The sequence below is a fragment of the Lichenostomus cassidix genome, chromosome Z (genome assembly GCF_008360975.1).
Source record: "Lichenostomus cassidix isolate B80296 chromosome Z, HeHo_3.0, whole genome shotgun sequence".
NCBI classification, from domain to species: Eukaryota; Metazoa; Chordata; class Aves; order Passeriformes; family Meliphagidae; genus Lichenostomus; species Lichenostomus cassidix.
Genome location: NC_139511.1, coordinates 42,933,358 through 42,957,368, shown reverse-complemented (window position 1 = coordinate 42,957,368; position 24,011 = coordinate 42,933,358). Strand labels below are relative to the sequence as shown.

General features: G+C 36.1%; 1 protein-coding gene across 2 annotated transcripts in view; it reads right to left on the bottom strand.

Annotated features, from left to right (window-relative positions):
* Positions 1-24,011, bottom strand: part of BNC2 (basonuclin zinc finger protein 2) — a 336,793-nt gene that overhangs the window by 118,211 nt on the left and 194,571 nt on the right. For both annotated transcript variants that reach the window (XM_085041803.1, XM_085041801.1), the window contains exon 3: positions 7,146-7,248. In XM_085041803.1, the coding sequence (XP_084897929.1) occupies positions 7,146-7,248 (103 nt within the window). The remainder of the gene's footprint in view (positions 1-7,145; positions 7,249-24,011) is intronic.

Below are 24,011 nucleotides of genomic sequence, written 5' to 3'. Positions count from 1 at the left end.
AAAGCAGTATGAATTTTTTATTCTTGCAGTCAAGTCCCATTTTAACCTTATGAAGCTATATGGAATGAAGTAGTAGGGTTTGTTTCATTTAGAGCTCTTTCAATTTGTGTTCTGCTTAACCTAGTGAACTCTAGTTAATTAAGATGTTCCTATAAACAATTAAGCTTCTTGTAGGATCGTTAAGAAGATATAAAAATTTATTATGTAATAAACTGTAATAAAATGATAAAGTGCTTAGTACATCACAGGAATTCACATGTAGCAGAATAGCTGTTAAAAGAGACAAGTAAGCAGGTACTGTCACATAAACATCCTAGAGTAGATGCATGTTGCAGAAATCCACCACTTCTTCCCTGCAAATCCATTGGTGATTCAAACTCCCAAGTCTCCCAGAATTTATCCTGCCATCTGGGAATCAAGCAGCAATCACCAGACATGCTTTTGTTCTCATCTGAAGCTATGCTATGCAGTGAACTTGCTATCACCACACTTAACGGGTCAAGGTAATGGGTTTCACTGACTACCTTTCCAAAAAGCAGCCTCTACTGTTACTGGAAAGAGGAATTCCAAGTACTAGTTTAAAGTCATTGTTTGTATAGCCTCTGTTCCATCTTGCATGCAGCAAGTCTATTTGTTTCCTTCTGGATTCTGTCATTAAGAACATAGAGTAAGATATCATTGCCTGAGACATCTCCTAGAATTATATCCCATAGTATTGGGTGTGCTAAATGAGATTAAGCCTTCTCTGTAAAATGTAAATTTGATAATAAGGGACACCAAAGTAACAATATCTTGCACTTTTGAAATACTTTTAGTCTAATCCTCAATGGGCATTTTATAACTAATCAAGGGCAATCATAATTAAAGAAGTGTATTTCAGAGTTGTCAATTATTTTCTGATGGTATTAAGGCCACCTCTGTGAGACCATAAAGTGTGATTATTAACTTAAAAGTTTTTCAGACAACAAAATGTTCACGATGAGAAAAAAATTCAGTTGTGGTTGTAAATATAGCCCAACCCAGCAGAAAAGGGCACTGAGCTTCAGAGTGGGTTGTGGTCTGTTTAGAATTTAGCAGACATTTCATAAGTCCTTAACCAAATGCTTAATATCTGGTAAACTATAATCTCACCTGACCATGTCCGAGGGACATTGGCTTATTTAAACCCAGGAATGTGAGCCAATAAAGCTGGGGAGAAGCAGAAAGGTCTAAATTCTTCCTGTCTGAGTTAAGATGTCCTGGAGGTGGCAGGGAAGAAGAGAAAAAAGTATTTTAAACTGAACAGATTCCCAGGGAAAGCCAAAGAGGTATCAGTGTGAGCACACTCGTAGGTAAGGCAGAGCCTGTGGTTTAACCCTAGGGAAAATATTACTTGACACCTGGGGATGTCAAATTTGCATTAGGATTAAACTCTTGACCATATGGTCACGCAAGTATGAGCTAAATACAAAGATGGAAAAGGAAGGCTTCTTATTTGGTCTTGGAGCATCTCAGCATTATTTCTTTTCTGTCACTTCTGTCTCATAAACTTTTGAAACAATATTATTTGTCTTGGATGCCCTAATACCTTGATTTGCTTTCACCTCAGCTTGACTTGCATTAAGGGTGGTATCAGAGCAACCCAAAGCAAACACTACAGCACATCATTCCTACAAATGCGGCAGGCTTTAAAACCAGACACTAGGTCAGAGTGCCCACAAGATAACAGTGCATTTTCTCTGTGCTGCATTGGCTGCTTTGGGAAATCCTGCTGAAGGGAAGCACAAAGGAATGGCATAGGCAGAAGGGAGGCACTTGAAAAAGTGTTTACCAGTAATGAAGCTTAATCTTGTAAGGTTCCTGGAAGCAACTGAGTAATGAAAAATATGCCTCCACCTTCAGGGTCAAAAGAAAGTTATAACAGATGGATTAAAATGATCTTGTCAGTAAAAAGACAGGAAAAGCCAGACTATATCTAAAACAGTTTTACTTTAAAAGTCATGAAAAGCTATCTTTCATTAACAATGAGCTGAAGAGAATTACTTTACTAAAAATCTATCCATAACTTATTAAAAAATCAAAATTATTTTCTCAAGGAATTTTCAGGCATTTAAAATAATTAAATAAATTGCATAGAAGGAAACAACCATGTTTGATATGATAAATTTTGATTTTTTTTAATATCCTATGGGACAATACATAAATACCCAAATTATTTTACTTGTTAATGATAATACTATAATCATAGGATTACATTTCTCTCTTATTTTCTCTTTTTTTTTTCTTTTTTCTTTTTTTTTATTCTCTGCTGAAAAATTCTCAGTTTTTAAGTAAAGAACAACATGGCAATTTTACCAGCTTTTAGAGAGACTCTAAGATCAGTGACATGCTTTCATTTTGTTTTATTTGTGTAGGGATTATCTTGGACTTTACAAACCTGTATTTCTTTCACTTAACATCTTTGGACTGAGACCAATATAGGAACTCCACTGGATTTTATTTCAACATAGCACTCAGTCCCATCTCATTCCCATACTGCCCACATTTAAATTCTAAACTTTCTTCCTAGATCAAGTCCTTTCAGAAACTTCAGGGTAAGGGAGAGATGTGATTTCCAAAATCTCCTCTTCATGCTTCTGTTTCTTTTCTTTCTTTATTTCCACCTATTCTTCCTTCCTTTTGTTTTCAATTCATGTTTCTTTTACCCGACAATTTCATGACCTACCATGCAGAAATTCAGAAAACTCGACCATTCAAAATGAAGTAGTCACAGTCATGTCATGGATCTGACTTCATGATATTCTCCATTTTCTAGTCATTGTCATTGTTTCCGTTCTTAGTCTCATTAAAAGCTAGCTAGCACCTGCATTATATAAATACTAGCATAGCACCAGGAAACTTCCTTTGCAAGGTGAAATTGTAACTTACATGGCAAGTCTCTGAGCATGAGTATTCTCTGCATGGCAGCTTTCAGTCTGAAAAAAAAGGTAATGGTTGTGCCCTATATGCCAAAATCTACTAGTTAATGTCATTTTGTCTTTTTCATTATAACCAAATGGAACTTAATCTCAAAGTTACTGGAGAGAATGGCTGACCAAATCTCATAAAGGGCTGTATGTGGCCTTATCGTACCTCAGAGAGGTATTAAACCTTACTTGAATGAATAGCGGAGCCCTGAGCTGTGCTGATTGGCATGATGCAAATGAAAAGACATCAAAGAACACTGTAAGACAAAGGATTAGATTTTTCTAAAAGGGGGGGGGGGGAATGGAAATAAGGGAGACAGCAAAAATGTTTAGAGGATACTTGATTTCCTAGAATAGATTGAACAGTGTAAAACTCAGCTGGTCCAAGTTTGCACAGTATACCAGAAATATCAGCCACATACTGTTGCTGTCTGAGTTTTACCAGTGACCATTTCAGGGTAAGACAGAAAACCATTATTTCTAATTTTCTGACTGTCTTTGAAATGGGGTGACACAAACAATGTCTTTGAAACAATGATTTCACACAAACTTAGTAATATTATTATACTGCAGGTTCCTTTTTTTTTTTCCCTGTGGTGGGTGGGAGTATTGAAACTAAAATAAGTAGAGTGAATGTAAGACATAATAGCTTTAGTCCACTGTCACTTATATCACCATGGCACTTTTTTTTTAGCAAAACAGTTATGAGAGGAGGTAAGACTGTACTTGATTGACACTACATTGGGTCTTTTGATCTGTTGGACGAGGTATATCAAGAGTGTTTCTGCTAGCAATAACAAGCAAAAAAAAGACAAAAAAGTCAATGAAATCAGTATCTTTTTAGTGCAGACTTGCTAATTTCTTTTCTCATAGGCTTACATACTTCTGCTAGAGGAAGTGCATGCCCAAAAATGTGGGGTTTTTTTCATTATTTCCAATAAATTTTGAGTAAGTGGTTTTTATGCTAAAGATAGCAAAATGTCATGACTATCTTCCCAGTATAGTATGCTTCTTTTCATGCAACAAAAATAGCTGGAGAACAAATCAAGCACTGAAGAAAATCTTATTTTTGTAGTTATCTAAGTACCATATTCATTAAAAGTCGCAAAATACCAATTGCTTGGGTTAAAATAAATTCTCCTTAAAAATTGACTATAAAGATTTTAATGAGATTTTATTTTCCATATGGACTATACTAAGTATCTTTAGCATTAAAAAAAAAAAAAGACAGACTTTATCTGTTTGACTACTTAAAGTCTAAGAAATGGCTTATCCAGTTGAAACCATTTCAGTTTTGGTTTAGAAAATAAATCCCACCCCCCAAACTGACAATATGAAAACTAGGCTTCATCTGAAAGCACATGAAAACATTATGGTCATGGAAATTCATTAAAATACTCAGAGATTCATCCTAGCACTAACCCATTCTCCATGATGCACAGCAGTCCTTGATAATGTTGTCACACTATGCAGTTTTTGGCTTTGGCCTTAAAAACACTGATGGTAGGATTGCCACTCTAGTACAAGGGTCAAACCTTGTTAAGCTGAACTTTTGTCAATGGAAACATTTATCTGGCCACAAAAATACTTTCCAATGTATCTGTTCACATAGTCGCAATCCTACTTTTGGCAACTCCAGACAGATGTATCTGAATTTGTAGGAAACCTTTTCTTTCAAGATGTGTGCACCTTATTTTAGGTGAGCACGGGAAAACGTGAGAAAGACAATGGAAGCAGGAATAAAGAAAACAGGCCAGCAGATGCTAAGTGCAATAGTACAGCGGTGGCTGTATGCCCTTTCGTCCTCACTCCAAGAATTCCAACATTTTAAATGGCAGCGATTAAAATGAATTAACTCCACACAGATTAGTCAAGTACAGCATGAAAAGATTGCAATTCTAAGCTATTTTTTTGATCTATTCAGTTAATTATGATTCTAGGTTATCAGAACTGAATAAGCACAGTACTTCCTGTTGGAAACACCTATTCTTTGATAATTACATTCAGTAAAGCACTATATCATATGTCAAGGAGCTGAGTTGAAATTCATTAATAAAAATCATAAGGAAACCCTTTAATTAAAGCAGTAGGAAATACTATTTGCTTTCAAGGAACAACTTCTGAAAGTGCTATGCTAACAGTTTTAAAGAAAAAGACTTCTGAACTGCAACCTGATTTTAGTAATTTTGAAATCCAGGTGTTACAGTGCAGTGAATTGATCTCTCTCCTGAATGCTGCCCTCAAAATCCTCAGAAACAGCTAAGATCAAGAACTGAAGCAGATATATCATGTCTCCAGAATGTAATTTATACGCCCATGCTTGATATATGCGAAACATATGACTTGTCTCACTCTACCATAAAATGTAAATAATCCAGATGAATGTACAAAATGTGCACTAAAAAAAAAATAAATCAGAGCATTATTCACTTGGCACAATAGCAAAACAAACATTTTCTAATAATATATAGCTGTATTAAGTTTTCTATTTGGAATGTTAAGCACTCAGATATGGGAGCAGGTGGTATATCCCTAATCATAACATTCACCTTTCAACTTTCTGGATTTGTAAAACAGACATATTTCTATTATATAAAGTGTGGTAATCTCAGATTGCTGTCATATACTCTGATTTTGAATTCAATCACTTCACAGGGAAGAATAACTTCACAGGGAGGAAAATCTGATTATTATTCCAAAATGTACTCATTAAAAAGAAAATTCAGGATGTCCATGTGCCACTGTCTGAGTGCCAGACTCTCAGTTCTATTGCTCAACAGGACAACACCCTGGAAATTAGCTAGACAGTGCTTCCCTATCTTAGGATCAGCAAGACCTCAGATGATGATTCTACACAAAATCTGAAGCATGCCTGAACAATACAAATTTTGTGAAGTTTAGTGATTCTTCCAAGAAATGTGACTGAAGATAATTTTCTGGGAAATAAGTGGAACACAGATAAACTATGTCCCTAGATAATCTAGTGTATAATAAACCCGTAACCAGTACCACGTGGTGTTAAGGCATTTCTAGGCAGGCTCTAGGCACTGTTAAGCGGTGACACAGGACTGCATGGTACCTGCATACCTGCTTTTCTTTCCGTATTTTTGAATGCTACAGAAACTTGTCTGTCAATCTATGCTGTTGAATATTTTGAGCACTCACACTTGCCAGATGTCAGCATACTCAAGCACAAAACCACACAGACATGAACTAAATAAATAGTGATCAAATGTATCTTAGGAGGAAAGTACTAACCTTTCACCCACGGTCTCATCAAAATAAAATAAAATAAAATAAAATAAAATAAAATAAATAAAATAAAATATAATATAATATAATAAAACAAAACAACTGTGCATGCTTAGGTGCCAATAGCCTAGGCAATGAAAAGAAAACTCCAGCAGTAATTTCTTTCACACTCATAGTAATCTTTCTGTCCCACTCCCAGACCCCCCACATTTTTCTTTCATTAAACCATTTTAGGTACCCTCCTTATTTGCCTTCTAATGGCATATACAGATCTCTCCTGCTAGTTTAATAATGACTATCAACAAAAAAATCCCTTCCAAAAACATGAAGTAGAAAAGGATAAATAAAATTGAATGTCTATACATGAATTTTCATGCCTTAATATAGGATCTGGGCATTCTAATCCCTCCTTTATTTATTTAGATACTTAAATATGGGAAGAGACGTTCAACTTACAAATCACATATGCACACTTTCATTGCCATATAGGATACACTCATCCCAACATGGGAGATCTGAAAGTTTGACACTGCTACATTTGAATTTGCATTTGGCCCCATGGCATAGTCACTGATGCTTCTTTGCAATACAAACTCAGCTGTGCAACCATACTGCAAACTTTTTGCCTTTCTGTTAAGCCCTACTAGAACTACACAATTTTCTGAAGGCTACAAAATTCTTTTGAGCTGCACAGAAGCTGTTGAATTCCAGTGGCACTTGAAGCTATTGCCAGAATAACAGATTCTTACTCTTTCATCCTACAAATTGCTTTAAAGAAAGCATGTGCATGAATACACATGCACCAACTCAGATTGTGCACACATGCATGCATAGACAAATAGGTACCGCTATTGCCTGTATCAGTCCAGTTCTTATTTAAAGATACTGGTACAGCTCGACAGAATTGAAAAAAAAACCAACCCAAAACCCAGAACAGACATTTCTTACCATGTGCCACCCAGCCATGTTTACACTGATCACAGGTTCTCAGGTTAATCTTCCCTGGCTGAAAACATTCACATGTGCAATTTACCAGTGTACAGCGGATGGCCTGGAAAAAGAAACAGAAAACACATATTAATATATTTCTTCCTGCTTGTATAAATTTGTTGCAATGGCTAGAAGGGTATGAACTGTATAGCAAAACCCAGCCTTCTAACATTCAAAGCCTTGCTCCTTTTTAAAGAAGAGATTAATTTTCTTTCAAAAACATATGTCAATATGTCCCATGGAGATGAATATGTTCCTAAAATCTTTAAAAGAAGTGCTCTCTTTTCTTTTGAGGAAAGAAAAAGAAAAGTTGGTAGGATGAGGATGCTGTAGGAGTTCTATAAATATACCGGTTTTACATCAGCTTCCTGGAGAAAAAAATTACTACTGACGTCTTATCATAGGGGCCTACCAGTTTCAAATCAAGAGTAAAATCAGGAAACAAAAACATACGAAAGGAAAACTATAGATATATTTCCCCTTTCCCCATGGAATCCAAAGGTTATTTTCAAATTTCCTTTTTGGGGTTCACCTAAGATGTAACTCCCCTGCAGAAAGTAGTAATGGATTTGATGTGTTCCCAAAACAGAATAAAATTATCAAGGTGCAAGAATAGGACTGGTTTATAAAACGTCCTATAACTTGATATTACATCTATCACTTTTTCCAATATCTAGGCATAGTCTTTTACCTCTTAACACTCCTCTTTTGTTAAACATGTATTTCTCTGTTTCAAGGTTGCAATGCTAAAACTCCAGTCCCATGCAGAGATCTCAAATTTGCTTAATAATACACCTTCCTTAATAATACACTTCCTCACCTTCCTTTTTAAAATTACTATGAAAATCACACAGGTTTACTTTGACAAGGGCTAGCTACATCCTCAGAAAAGTGAATATAAATTGAATGAGACTCTTTATAATGTAACAGACATATGTTTTTAAATAGTGTAGAAGATGACCTGTGCACTTCAAACTGCTACTAATAAATTTATGGCATGCATTTAGATGTAATTTGCATGGAGATTTCTGAGACAGAGAGGCTTATTCTGATCATTCACAGATTAACAATCTACTGTAACTACCAGAGCTGCCAGGAAAAGATATCTCTATAGATTTAGATGCAATCAATGATTACTTGGGGGCTAAGGTGGGGAAGGGTGCTTGGTACCTATTGCCACAGAGATACTTTCCATACCAAAAATAATTATCTTAACTGCAGTGACTTAAAAGAAATTACATTCAGCCTTAGCTTGGCCAGGCTAAGCTCCTTGGCTGCTGACAATGAAAAGGGCTCAGAATTATTTTAAATGGTTGATCCCTTTATGTATTTATCTGTATCAGACAGAAATTCAAAGACATTTATAGTTCATGGATGCAGTTACTATCTGTATTTCTCTGACAAATTTCTGTTACAAGAGTCCTTTATTCCTCTATCTTATCTGCTCCTTTACAACCTTTTACTCTCAAAAACCTAGGCGGGGGAAAAATCCTGCTCTATTATGCCTGACACTTCAGGGTCTCAGTCCCAATGTCACCTGTCCAAGTACTCATTAGCTAGGTTATAAAACACTGCTCTATGGATGCATGATTAAAAGAATTAGTAATATGAAATATAAGGGTACCAAAGAAGTGCTGACCATGCAAGAATAATATATGTGTTTGTGGGCTATGAGAAAAAAATCTCCTGAAAGGTCCTGTTTCATGTTCAATAGTTTATTGACTCAGTAATATATCAGGACTACACTGGTCAGTAATGGTGTTCTTTTGCTAATATGTTCATTAATTAATGAACTCAGTAATTAATTGCACTGCAAGAAGGAGGTCTTACAAAATGGTATTCTTATTTTACCATTGAAGATTTTCTCACATTCACCACCTTTTCCAGATCTCTGCACCAACGTGACATACATTTGTTGTATTTGATGGTATTTTGATATGTTCAGGTGTCACAGTATGTGTAAGAGGTGTAATATAGTGTAGTACATGTACTAGATGAAACTCTGACATTTGGAAGAGAGGCTTTATTAAGGCTCATCAGCATTTCCATTACAACCCTATCTACTTTTGGCCTAGAGGTCAACAGGTTGCCTGTAAAAATTTGATTCAGCTTGAACCTGAAATACAATGTTTCAGCATAAGAGTAAGTTTTATTACACACATTCAAAAATGATCCATTTAGCCATTATAGATTACAAACTGAGGGGAAAAGTTTAGAGGTTACATGTTTCTTTTCCTCTTCCTTGAGTTATAGAAACATTGATGATGTAAAGTGTTGAAGTAGAGTAATTAATTAGTACAGTTTCTATCTTTTATACATATTGCCAAAAAATTCACCCACATTTTTCAGAAATATGAAAATATTTGCTTTTTCCTCAAATAAATAAATCTGAAAATTCTTTAAAAAAAGCTATGCATTTTTATAAAGTAATATGGTTTGGCATGAGAAAATAAAAAGATAATTAGCATGGCCAAAACATTTAGCCTGGCCTTACTTGGCCGCTTTTTCTGCCAAGAGTGTGTGTTAATGCCAGGTTGTAATTTGGTTTCAGTAGTTTCCCATTCCACTGCAGAGAGTCCCATGCTTACTTCTGAATGATGAGGATTAGCCCTCAAGCTGCAAGATGCTCATTTAGGACTGGAAATACTCATTCTACTTCATGTTCTGGCATGATCTTGGGCAAATTACTTTGTTAGCCTGATGCCTACATTCCCTAAACACCTAGACACAATGATAGTGAAGTGTTGCCAGGGCAGACACAACATAAATTCAGAGGCACTCTGCAGTAGTAGAGGCTACTGAAAATCTCAAGTAGAATTTTGTCTTTTTCAAAGGTTAATTTTGCACTTTACACGGTTAATTCAGAATTATTGTAACTACCTGAGATCACTACAACATCCAGCATGAAGTCACGGTGACTCGGTGATAAGATTCAAGATGCCGAAAACAATGTGTGATCTTACACACAGGGTTGGAACACTAAGATTCATTAACATGGAAGAAAATACTGTCCTTTAAGACCTTCACAATGTAACCTGCAAATTTACTGAGTCTTGCAGGGATATGCATCCAAATTATTAAAAGTATTTTTCAAGTATTTTTCAGCACAGTTTAACTTGGGAATACAAGTGACTGACAACTTGTGCAACAGGCTCAGGAATGTCAGAAGGGCAGCTGAAGGTGAATGTGGCATAGATTAAGCTAAGAACCCGAAGTTTTAATGCAGACCTCAATTCCCCAGCAGCAGGATTTCAAGGTATAGTAGCTGGTGTTCTTGTAGGTAGCAGAGTAGGTTGGTGTAATTGTGGTTGGACGTCTGGTACTGCTTAATTTTAAAGGTTGGGGTGGGAAGTGGGGATAATAAAAAGATCCTGGATGTAGCAACTAAATATTGCAACAATTGTTCAAACACATTGAATTGTAGGTACAAAAATGCAAGGGTGTACCAATCTTAAAATTTTGCCAGAAAGTGCTTCTGAAAGAGTTCAGCTAGGCATTCCAGAAATCACACACTGTAATAGTGCCTTCCCAAGATATTGATAAAAAGTTTATGTAACGGGACTTTGCGTACCACACTATTTCTTTCTAGGGAAAGAAACAGAAATTCTCCCTGACTGAGGTTTTCCTCAGAAACTTCTCCAAAAATAGGCAGAAACAAAACAGAAGGAAAAAAAACTATGAATAATGAAAGGAATACTAAAATCAGCAGACACAGCCTCCCCCTTCATACTAGCTGATAGGTAACCATGTATTTAGATGACAACTTGCAGGTTAACACCCTCAAGTGAGCAACAAAACATGGCTTTCTACATACACCTCCTTGAAACCTTGAAACTTGAAACACCATCATATTTTACCATGTCAGTGGCCTGCAGTTAAAAGGAATTCTCAGACTTTTTATACATCCCTTTCACTGAGTTTCTAACATAATGCTTCTTGTATTTCTATCAAAATTACAATGGGCCTTGAGGACCTATGCAGAAAATGGACTGGACTTCAGTAGAATCATATTAAATAGTTTATGGTACTGATTTTTTAAATTTTAAAATTGACATTGAGAAATATCCTGCTGCTCTTTTTTGAGATCTTCTTCCCATAAAGCACAATGCAAAAAGAAAGGAACTTTGCCTTGTATTAAGGCATGATGTTGAGTACACCCATGCATAAGATTGAATGGTTGTTAAAAGATGCTACACGTGACTTCTGTGGGTTTCCCCCAGACCAAGAATATTAATTTAGTGTTATTTGGGTGATTTGATTATATCATCTAAAAAGTAAATATTATTCACATATTAATAGAAACAGCCTATGCAGTAAGGGGAAAATCAATCTGTCTGGCTATTCTGCAGAACTTCCAAGAGAAAAGAGTCAATACTCTACCATGAAAGGAATCACAGTGTGGGACAAGAAGGAGAACACGTAATGAGATATAATTTTTCCTCTGTAGTGATCACAAATGATCACAAGTGATCACAAAACATGGAGGCAGTTTTAAAAGATGCAGCATTCTGGAGAGACAGAGAAGTTTTGCAAGAAAAATTCTTAATGTAACTTGTGATGAGACTTCAAGAGTTCTGTTGAGGTTGAATAGCATCTTATTGAAGTCTCAGCCACATCCTTCTATGAAGTGGCAGTGTTAACAGAGCCTTTTTCTTAATGCCCTTGCCTCACCTTTCTCAAGTGCAAGAAGGTATTTAGAAAATGTTTCCTTTCCAGACATCTATAATATATCATCATGCACCTGAATACACAACGGAGTCAACTATACTCACTCTCTGCATTGATGTTCCGTCTGCCTTTCTAATGCAGCTCCCATACATTTATCCCAAAGAGCTCACACTACCTAAATCCACTATGACCAGTCACAGAAGCATGAGGCTTGGGGATAATTTAGTCCTGTGAATTTTTTTTTAGTGAGACTGCAAACCAGGAAATTGGTGTATAAGTGCAGTTCTTGAGAGCTTCATTAAAATCAGTATGACTAAGGGAGTAGGCACTCTGCACAAATGTATTAGTTAGCAAAGATGTCAGAGGGTTTAAACACATATATATATATATATGTATACTTGAAATTTAGATTTTGTATAGTAAAGATTTTGTACAATGTCAATTTACCAGTTCTATGCATTTTTGTAATACAGGCAAGAACTTTCCATATTTAATATACAGAATATAATAGTTCTTATGTTGTACATCAACAAATGGAATATTTGCGTGAAATTATGAGAAGTATTGGAAGAGTAAAAGCATAAAGCATGTTTTGCAGCTTATGTCTCAATTTTAAGAAAAAAACAAACACAACATGCTAAAATAATATTTTCTATCATTGTCAAACAGTTTTATTCTGTATTACAAATGAAAATTACATAATGTTGAACTAATATTTTCTTGAATGTAAATAATGCTGACATTAGGAGAACAATTTAAAGCCATAGACTAGCCTCTCTGAGACATGAGGGCACACCAAATAATCAAAGTTAATGAGTAAGAGATTAATGAGAAACACCGAGGTCCACTCTTGTGTTGCTGTATATTGACTCTTGACAGAATAAGTTATGAAGCAGAAGGTAAGTTCTGCAAACATTTCAACAATTTTTTAACATAGTCTCCTCTCCCATTAACTTTTTCCTTCTGTTTCTTTGTTAAAAAGCAAAGATGAAATCTATCTCTATGACATTATTGCTCAGCGCAGGACTGTACCATGCTACAGTTTTAGGTTTGGAGTTATTCTTTCTTTTTTGAGCACATATTATATGCTCTCTAAATAGCTCTTTAAAAGTCTGTCACTTCTCTTCTTTACTACTCCATGAATCTAAATAAATATCTTTTTTCCTGTCAATCAAGTACTTTTTTAAAAGACTGCAGCAAAAATTTTGCTGTGTAGATGGCAAAAAGATCCCAATGAAACCACACTGCTTTTAATAGCTGGCAAATCAGGAGTGGAATACAGTTTATTTCTAAATTAACACCAAAAGGAGGATCATTTGTATACTGACATGCAGGAAATGCACAATGTCACCCTTCCTATAATGAGTTTGGTATTGCAGGGAACTGTTTTGGTTTAAACTCAGCCAACATCTAAGCCCCACACAGCTGCTTGCTCACTTCCCTCACAGTGGGATGGTGGAGAGCATCAGAAAAATAAAAGTGATAAAATTTGTGGGTTGGAATAAAGACAGTTTAATTAACGCAAAAAACCACACAAAAAATAAAATGTGGGATTCATTATCCCCCTTCTCATGTACATTTTAACCTCGAAGAAAGAAGAAAATTTGGGATGGAAGTGCTTGCTGCACTTTCTTGAGAACGAAGCAGACACATGCAGAAGTATTTCTGTCTCTGCAGGGAGACCATATACCTTCATCACATAATTCTGGTACAAAAATGACAATTTTGAAACTCAGATAAAATGTTTATATGGGTAATTCTGCAGCCAAAACACTGGACTGGAAGAGGGGAATGCCTTGATTCTGATCCTGGATCATTCACTCACATAGATGCACTCAAGTCAGGTACTTAACCCCTCAATTTGTAACTGCCCAATCTGAAAAAAAATGGGTAATGCTAATATGTACCGTTTTCAGAGACAGGGCTAATAAACTGCTCACACAACATGGTGAAGTATGAGGAAAAAGGTAAGGCAGAAGCATTCAGCATTATTCCTTCTTCTGTTGGCACAAAAATTGTAACAGATTTTTTTCTTGATACAAATTTACTTAGATTTACCGTTGGTAACATGATTTCATACATAGGAATCAACTAGAGAAAAGAACTTTAATTGATAGATAACCATTACTACCTTCAATACCTATAGCCCAATAATGCTTTGCCCAAAACAAAAAACAGTAAGGAGAAATACACTGCTTTTGAATGGTCTGAAATATTAATGTAATGCAATGATATTTTTGATCTCTTTCCCATTTAGAGATATTCACTGCATTGCAGTATTTTATTAGAAATTTCACATCATATTATATTAGTATTGTTTCTTACTTGTATTTATTTTCAGTAAATACAATTTGAAAGGTAATAATATTGTTATATTTCTCAGTGGCATTCAAGAAAACAGTTACTAATGTAATATGAAGGGAAGGATGCTAACAAGAGAGAAAGCTGTTAATAGGATAAAACAGCTTTTCCTGGAGTAAGGACAACCTAGTCTTTAAGCATGTTAGAAAAATTCTTGAGAAAGAGTGGTAAGTGAATTGGGAATAAGAAGAGAGGGGGGAAAAATCATTTGTAGTCTTGCATTAATTTAGGAGTTGCTCCTCAGTTCTACCCCAGACAATTCCAAAAGTAAAAACCTATGTCAAGGAATGCTACCTGGACTTTTCTAGACAAAATATAATGCAGAAGAAATGTTTTATTTTTCAGGGAGTTTCTGTAGAGCTTTCACCCTGCTTCTGGATACTCAACTCACAGTGCTGCCTACAGGATATTCAACAAAGACTGCAGGTACAGTATCATCTTATGTTTCTATATTGTGCAAAACTAGCCTGAGGGTCTCAGGCATCAAAGACAAAATTATTTGCACTGAAAAAGTTAAGACTGACAAGTGCTTCTTTGCTTAAAATTTGAAGAAACACATAGTTGATTTAAGAATGCGATTCCCTGTGTCTGAGAGCCTATTAGCAAATACAGATATTTTTTCTTACAGATGAAAACCAGATTTATGGTATGAAACCAACACTGTCAGTCACTGGAGTTCAGCCACATATGTTGCCTAGGCAGTAGTCAGTGCCAGAGAGATATCCAGCTTGTATGGATGCACCTGCAAGAAGTTTCACACACCCTCCTCTAACCATGATTCTTCTAGAGAATAACTGAAAGCTCCACCCAGGCCCTTATCTCAAGTAACCACAACTCACTGCCTCCTTTAGAGAGCACAGGGGCCAAGTTGCTTCCGTTGGTTTTACTGGCCTGTCCACCCTGGACTGACATTTACTCTGCCCTGGTGGGACCCCATCAGGAGTACTGCATCTCTCTCTCTGGAGTTCTCAGCCAAGGAAGGACAGGGACCGGTTGGAGCAAGACCAAAGAAGGACCACAAAGGTGATTGGGGGCAGGAATAGCTCTCCTATGAGGAAAGACCAAGAGAATTGGGATAGTTCAGCCAGCGGAAGAGAAAGCTCCAGAGTGCTTATAACAGCCTTCCAGTAAGGGCTTACTAGAAGGCTGGAGAGGGACTTTTAGCAGGGGCATGTAGTGATAAGACAAGGGGGAATAGCTTTTAACTGAAAGAGGGCAGGATTAGATTAGATATAAGGAAGAATTTTTTTTGAGGGGGGTGGTGAAACACAGGAATGGGTTGCCCAGAAAGGTGATGAATGCCCCATCCCTGGGAACATTCAAGGTGTGGGGAACAGGGCTCTGAGCTACCTGATCTAGTTGAAGATGTCCCTGCCCATGGCCGAGGGATGATCTTTAAAAATTCTACATGATCTTTAAAAATTCCTTCTACCCCTAACCACTCCATGAACCTATGTTCTGGTGATATTTCTCTAGAAAAAAAATGTATCTTGCTGGCAACACTATTGGAGACAGTATACTGAGATTCCTATAGTGTGGTATCAGCCCTGCTATTCACAACAGACTTCTTCTGCCTTATAGCAGATGTTTCAGAAAAAAGTATGTAAACCAATCACTCAAAACTTGTAATGTAAAAATTAAAACTAAATAAAGCATGCTCTTTATTTCCCTGTAGTATTTTAAAAGAGACACAGAACCTGTGGATGTGGCATGAACATGGAAGGAAGTTGTCAACATATCTTTCTTACATTATGTGGACTATTGGATCAGTAATCCACAAAAGAGGATTTTTTCAGTAGATTATAAGCAGTTCAAAAAGAGTTACTTAAATCTATTAAGCGAAATAACAAATCTATTAGACCAAATATCTGTTCTTCATGTATTGTTTCTCCACAAATCAACCAGGAAATGATGAGAACATTAAAAACCTTAAAGGTGATCAGACAAATAACTCATTATCTCTAGACTAGTTTTGATTGATCTCAGTTACAGTCTGCCCAGTAAAAATTACAAGTGAAAACATGTAAATATTCAAAAATATCCCTTTTAACAAGTAATTAGGGAACCTTGTAAGAAAAATGCAAATGTCCACACAAAATTATGTTGGCAAAGTCAGTTAGATTTTTTATTTTCCACCTTTTCCTTCTAAAGTGAAAAGAATCAGCAACACCTGATTTAAACAAAGTAAAATGCATCATGACCCATAGAATAGCTATTTCTTTCTGTACAATTTATTCAAGAATTCTCCTTAAAGAATATCACAAATACATTGTTTATTGTCTAATCTTCTCTTCAGGAAGTTTTGCCTTTCAGGATTTTCTTTCCTTCTCAGACATTATTGCTTTCTGGATTCTAAATTATGGGTTTTCAATTTTGCAAAAAGAATTATGTGGATTTACACTGCACTGTACTACATTTTAGCCACTGAAGATAAACATAAGTTCTACAGAAGTTGCAAAAAAGGAATTATAATAAAACATTTTTTTTTGTTTTGAAAATAATTCTAAAAAGAAAACAATTTTTTCTGTCACATCAAGGTAAACACTCCTTATTATCTATCCTGTTTTTAAGTTATACCTTAAAGCAGTAATTTATTTACATTAATAATAAACTCAATCCTGCACTGTTCCTTCAGTGACCAGCTCTGTCAGCCACAAAACTGATACTGTTATCAAGTAGGAACAAGAAAACCACACAGCTTTTTTTTTTTGCCTCACCCCGCAAAAGCCAGATTAATAGGTGAAAAATTTTCTCCTCATTAGATAAAGTAATTCATTATTTAAATATGCATTTAATTTATTAATGCAACTTTTAAATTTTGCTTCTTCAATATTTCCTGGAAACAAAGAAATGGATTTTTTTCATGAACATTCACTAAAGTATATTCTATCACTTCACCTTATGTAGGAGAAAGAATTCCAGTAAGTGTAAAATATGTGTCTCTTTGGCCAGAATGGAACACGAATATATATATATATGAATATATATAATAAAACCAGGGGGAGAGAGAGAGAGAGAGAGAAAAGAGAGAGAAGGGGGGCAGACAGTGGAGGGAGAAATGTTATTGGTTTTCTCAGAAGGATTTTCTTTTATACATAGCTTTATCCTATAATTTTGTCCCTGTTGGGCACACTGCCTAAATTTAAACACAAACAGTCAAGCAATGAAGAAACATTACCACATTTACTGTGAACAAAAACTCCCAGTTGTACAGTGAAATTTTAATACATTTCAACTTATCTCTTTTACTAATGGGGAGAGTACAAACCCTGCAGGAATTCGTTCTGCAAACTGGTAATTACAGTAGACTCACTTTTTTATAATGCATATGTATAGTCAGACAGAAGAAACATAGCTGCCCTTTTGATGTAGGTTACAATAGTAATGTTTAAAAAAATTATGAAAATCTCCTGCAATTGTAAAGGAATGTATTATTTCATGGGAAGTTTTCCTTTAGCTATACTAAAGACTATAAATATATATAATACAATATAACATGCATATATTTATTTGCTTTTATAATCTGAAGCATAAGCTTGATCAGCCTGTCTTTTTTTTTTTTTTCAAGTAGGGGCTTTTTGTTTGGTTTTGTTGTTTTTGTTTTCCTAATGTACCCACTGGTGCAAAGCTGGTTTCCATCCTACAGGTTTATGTGACTTTGGAAGATTTTTTTTTCCTCCCAAGCCCCTTCTCTACACAACCTTCAAATTTAAATAATTTTGATCATCAACTTTATGTCTCATTAAATCATTATAACATATATTGAAAAGCACTATTGTAATTGCACAGATTTACAACATACAGTGTCCAACTCATCTAAGGTAGCACATGCTGTGTCTTGCAAAACATGTTTGTAGTGTACGCAAAGACAGATTTAATTTCATCTGAGGATGTGTGAAATCAAAGTAAGATACAGTCATACATACTGACAACATTTATCTTTAATACAATAATGATAAAACAAAGCTATATGCTAACAAAAACCCAAAGAAGCAAACAAAAAACCAAAAACAACGTACAAGACAAGTAAGTGTCTGCAAAAACCCCATATTTCCAGGTGTTTTATGGTTGGCACCACTATTTCTTAACACCTATCAACCAACCACACCACCTGATTCTACAAATACTCACACCTTCACTCTTTACATGTACTCATATTCACATTCTTTGAAGGCAGAAAAAAAAATCTCACACAATTCAATAATTAAATCATTGTGTGCACTAAGAATAACACACAAAAACTCATGTGAGAATTCCAGTTTCTGGAGCTCCTGTAAAAAGGCAAATCTTCAAAACAGCCAGAAGTGCAAGCCACCCTACCTAGCATTTCTTTGAGCCAAATGCTGTATTTTCACCAGTTTGCAACACCCAGCTTGGTGGAAACACAATCTGACTGTCTCTGTTAAACAGATCCTGTGTGTTATGTTGGTTGAATGGTAAAATGAAAGATTTGCAAGTTTCTCTGAATATGGAATAGCATATTCATAGCTAAAAACAGTCAGAGGTAAAATCACTAGACCCTGAGGCTTCATTCTCCAAGCAGAGAAAGTTTTAATTACAAGGAAATGGTGGAAGTTGGTGTCAGCGATTACTTGACAATCACCAATGATTGGTGACCAAATAAAAACTGTAACAGTGGTGGTGGAGATATCTCTTGTAAGACCTTTAAATATACTTTCCATGATGATCTTACTTAAAACCCATGAAATTTCATGTGAGCTGGAAATTTTCATACCGCTTATTGCTGGACAGTAGCTTTCTCACAGATGTATCCTCTTCTCTACAGATTACTTTTTTTAGCACTGAAATTATTTCATTTAAAAGTTGTTAATGACTGTGGTAAAACTTAGCTTTTTTTTAATCAAAGAAATCTGATCTTGACTAAATGTGAAGAAATTCTATCTCACTGAGAATTAGAAGGTTTAGTACAGTCAGACTGAGCATCAGACTGAAGAGAGGTGTTACACTAGGGTTACTAATGTAAGGCACAGGACTTAATGTGTATATGCATGGTAAGCATTTCACTAACTCTAAAATCTACAAACTGCTAGGAGAGTGACAAGTATGTGTGCTAGCAGATCTGTGAGTGTAAACATTCTTCACAGTAACAAAAGTCATTATCACAGAAGTTATATTCCATATGACTTGTGGCCCTGGCAGATGCAATACTTGCGATGAGCTTAGTCAGCAAGTCTTTGTTGAAAGCATATGGGAGGTAACACAAACTCATCTTCTGAAATTACCTTCACCACTGTACCTCATAATTGTCACAGTGATTTCTGTCTGTCTCAGGGTGGGGAGAGAAGATACACAGAAGCTCAGTCTTGGCTTACAATCCATATCCTGTGCTAAAACGTCACTTAATTTCTAGATTTCAGAAGCAGGGTGAGGAGAAACAAGAGACAATATATTCCAGATTATGACTCATTGTGTGAAGAAGAAAGCAGATCCAGTCACATTTCTTAATGGAAGAAACAGTATCTTAGCAATGAATATGCAGCAACGGAGCTGCTTTCCTCTTCCTGAGCTGCTACTTTCATTTAATTTCTAAGGATTCACATAAAGGAAACTCCAATCAACTTGAAAAAGACACTGCTACCTTTTATGTGTTGTCACATGCAAAAGTGAGCAACACCTATTTTTAACAACTTTCCATAAAAAGGAAAAATTACATTTAAATTTAACATTAAAACATTATTACATTAAAACATTACATTAAAATTGGTTGTACTAAATGAGTACAACATTAAAATTGGTTATACTAAATAGTAAAATTGGTTGTACTAAATGAGTGTAAAAAGACTATGTGTGAGACAAGTAGAGACAAAGACTCTATCTAAAAGCATTTCAGATAATTGACAGTGACCTTCATTATATATTTCTTGATACTTCCAAATTTTTGAAGCCCAAAAATTCAATTTGGGATTCAATTTTGGGTTCTGAGGATGTTAACGTTAAGTAACTTTCTTCATCCTTATCACTCCTTGTTTTCATAACATTATATGTAACAGCTGATGACATGGGCAGAAAATAAAACTAATCAGAATCAGGTGGCTGCAGTTTAACGAGATAGTCCTGAGAGTTACCTGAGACAATATAATGTGATTTGCTAACAGTGAAGCTAGAATAAATTTTATGTTGGCTGTACACCTCCATGCTGAATGTATGTGTTACTATTAACTATTAATATTAATGCAAAGCCTTACAGGTAAAGGAATCCAATAGTTGCAATGTATACCTCAAGTCCTGTCCTTTAAAAATAATCTCTGCTTCAAGGGTGAATGAATAATCCTAAACTGAGGGATGCAGAACTCCAAAACCCATGGAGTCCAGGTGAGTACTGTGCTTTCTGGGATGACAGCAGTGCTCCCACTGTTGATCTTTCACATTTGCCCAAAAATTCAGACATGAGGAATAGTGTCTATCACAGACAATGCACCAGAATGACCCTGAGCACCTGTTCTTCAATGAGTGCCATCAGGAAGGGAGGAAGGCAGGGGTGGAGGCAGTGTTGGAGGGAGAACAGAAACACTTTCTGTCTTTCTCATTTGTTTAACTGATGGTTGTCTGAAAATTCTGTATCTGTTTAAAATACCAGAAGCAGCAAGGAGAAACTAATTTTTAAGCATAATTCCAAGAAGATGACCAACAAAGCTTAGGAAGCTTACCATACAGTAGCACTGCTTTTCACATTTGTCACCACCCCTATAAGTACTATTGCCTGATGTGTTACACCTGAATATTTATTGCTATGCTAGGAAACAAATGTTCAGTGCAGGTATAATTTCTAGAGATTAACATGATGTGCATTCATTTGTGCAAGGTCCTGGGATTAAAATTTTCATGTAATCAAGTTGCCAGCCGTTTATGAATTTGTGTATAGCCTGCTACCGTGTTTTCTGTAACAGAAACTTGCCCCTGAGCACCAAAGCAAGTGTTCAAGAGGTGCTATAATTCTTGCTTCTGACCTTAAGAATTTATCACAGAATCACAGACTATGCTAAGGTGGGAGGGACCCCCAAGGATCATTGAATCCAGCTCCTGGCTCTACATAGGACCATCCCCAAGAGTCACATCATGCACCCAAGAGTATTGTCCAAACATTTCTTGAACTCCTTAGTATTAAGGTCTTGCATAGTTCACAGTTATTGTAGCTGAATTGGGCCCAATGACAATGAAATTGTTTTTGAAAGATCAGTGAACTCTCCTGGCTTTGCAATTAGGAGGGCATCTTCATACAGACAAACAGGACATTTTGCATTTAAATACAGAATCAGTTTTTCTTCTAATCTCTTGTTTTATAATAGCTTAACATTTACATATATTTATTTAAAACTGGTTGAGAACTCAGATAATAGACTGGCCCAAGAGTAAAAAACCCAGTTGTTTTGTTTACATTTTCCATTGGTTTTGTGTTTTATATAGCGACTGGAGTCGTCACCAGTCTGACTTGGATATTATCCATTTCTTCTTCATACTAATAGGTGAATTTATACCCTGAAATGCATGCTAAAATATTGCCTCTGGACCCTGCAGTCTTGTTTATCCACAAATCTAAGACGGATTAGGCAAGGGCAGTTATGACTTGATTGCAACAATCTGTTCCTATATCTCAGATCTGGAGCAAGGAAAATTGTACTCCCAACATATCTAAACTGAGAATTCTGCAGAAAAAGTAAGCCAACTAATGAAAAAGAACAATTTTTTTTTTTTAATGACAGTAAGCTATTTTACTAAATAAAACTCATCCATTGAGCATATGCATTCAGCAGAAAATAACAACACCTATACATATGTTTCAGCAGCCATCAGGCTACCCTATCCAGAAGAATGTATTCTAATGTGCTGCATTAAAGTAACAGCAACTTTTGCCACTTGGCACCATGCATTGTATTTGAACCTGTTTATCTTCTAGTTTATTTCTATAACAGGAGAAAACAGCACGCTCATTTGTACCTAGTGTTTATCAGATCCTGATGGTCCATTTTGATTTCTCAGTGTTGAGCACCTTTAAAAATCAACACACATCCTCATAGACAGAGTGCATTTAGTGTATTGCCAGCTTCTCTTGCAAGCTCTCTCCCAACATTATCCAGAGGAATACAATATTCAGTGCATGTTTAATATTTCTTTCATTTGCTGTCATGCTGATGTTGGATCTCACCAAGTGCAGCATAAGCTACAGTAATCCTGCTGTCACCTACTACACAAGTGCAAAGTGTAGTCTGTGCAAACAGGAATGCTCTCACTCCCTCTGCAAAGACCAGCCTGCAGGCTCTAATCCAGCATGTAATACTCATGTGCACATGCTGTACTCATGCTAAGCCCTGTATTTATTCCTGTCATAGAACACTGCAGTTTATCACAGGACAAAAATTACTTTGGTCACTATGTAATATGCAAATAATTTGCAGCAAATACAGATGCATACTGTCCACATTTGTGGAAAAAGCAGAGCAGGCTGGTAGAAAGTGAAATGGCTTCGTGTGTGCAAAACACTGGTCCAGAGCCTCTTCCCATCATAATCGATATGAGTCTTGTCCTGTTTCACTGAAGGCAGAGTAAGCCCATTATAGGATTTTTTTATAGTTTTGTGAAAAAAGAGAATAACACACTAACCTGAAAATGTGCCAGTAACAATCCCCCTTCTCCCAAATTATAAAATTGAGAGAGTTATTATAGCTTCTAAAGCATATCAGCTTTCTAGCATACTTTGAATGTATCAGTCAAAGAGAGCAAAGCACAAAGTTATCTGCCTATCTAACTGAGGGAAACAAATCCTGCTCTCAGCATTTTGATGCTTGTGGGGCAGGAGAGCTGCATAGGGACACTCAGACCTGTGGTAGTCATAGCAGGTATTAATGGCTGGTATTCCTTATTTGCATTAGCTGCTACATTGGTATAGCTGCTCCCTACTGCCCTTAGTCCCCAGACAAATTCAGCAGCAGCTCTGATGAGAGCTCCCAGACAGGCTCTTGCTGCCACCCTCACCATCACAAATGCCATTTCCTGAAGCTCTTGCTGCCATCCACCTACACATATATGCATGTCATTAGCAGCTGTAAACAGTAAACACCTGTCTGTGTGCAGGAAGGGTTAAATCACTGCACTCAGCCCTTAACTGCAACTTTTTTCTCCTGCGGGACAAAAGCACAGGCCAGATGGAATGGGTTCCTCTGTCTAGACCTCGGGGTCTACGTGATGGACAGCACTAGCATTAAACTAGCATGCACATACAGAGAGGACTAAATTCACCTCTAAGAAACTCATGTGTCACCTCATTACAGCCAGCAGATTTTCATGATGAAAAGTTCAAGTCACAATGAGACAAATGGGAGACTTTTCTCTTGTTTTTGTGAGAGTTCCACTAGGTCATAATTAAAAGCAATATTTAGCCTAGCACAAATTAGTGATTGGCAAAAACAAGATGCAATCACAAGCATGGGCTCTTTCCTCCACTCTGCTAACCACCTAATCTCTTTGGTGAGAAAACTGGTCTGGAAATTGCATAAAAGCCACCCTTCTGTTGAGAATTCCACGGGTTTTGGGTAACAACTCTGTCAGACACACCACAAAAACAGAATCTGTTACAGTATGTTGATAAGTTGGTTTCCACTCCTAGGAAAAGCCAGATGGTGCAGAGGTGTGTGATAGTAATTTCTGCACTAAAAAAAATAAAAATAAATAAAAAAAATTAAACCCCAGAATAGTTGTGGCTCGTTTTAGGTTAATGATCAAATTCAGGTCAGCTCCACTTTAACCAGTCTGATTCACTTCTCCCTATTGTTATTTGAT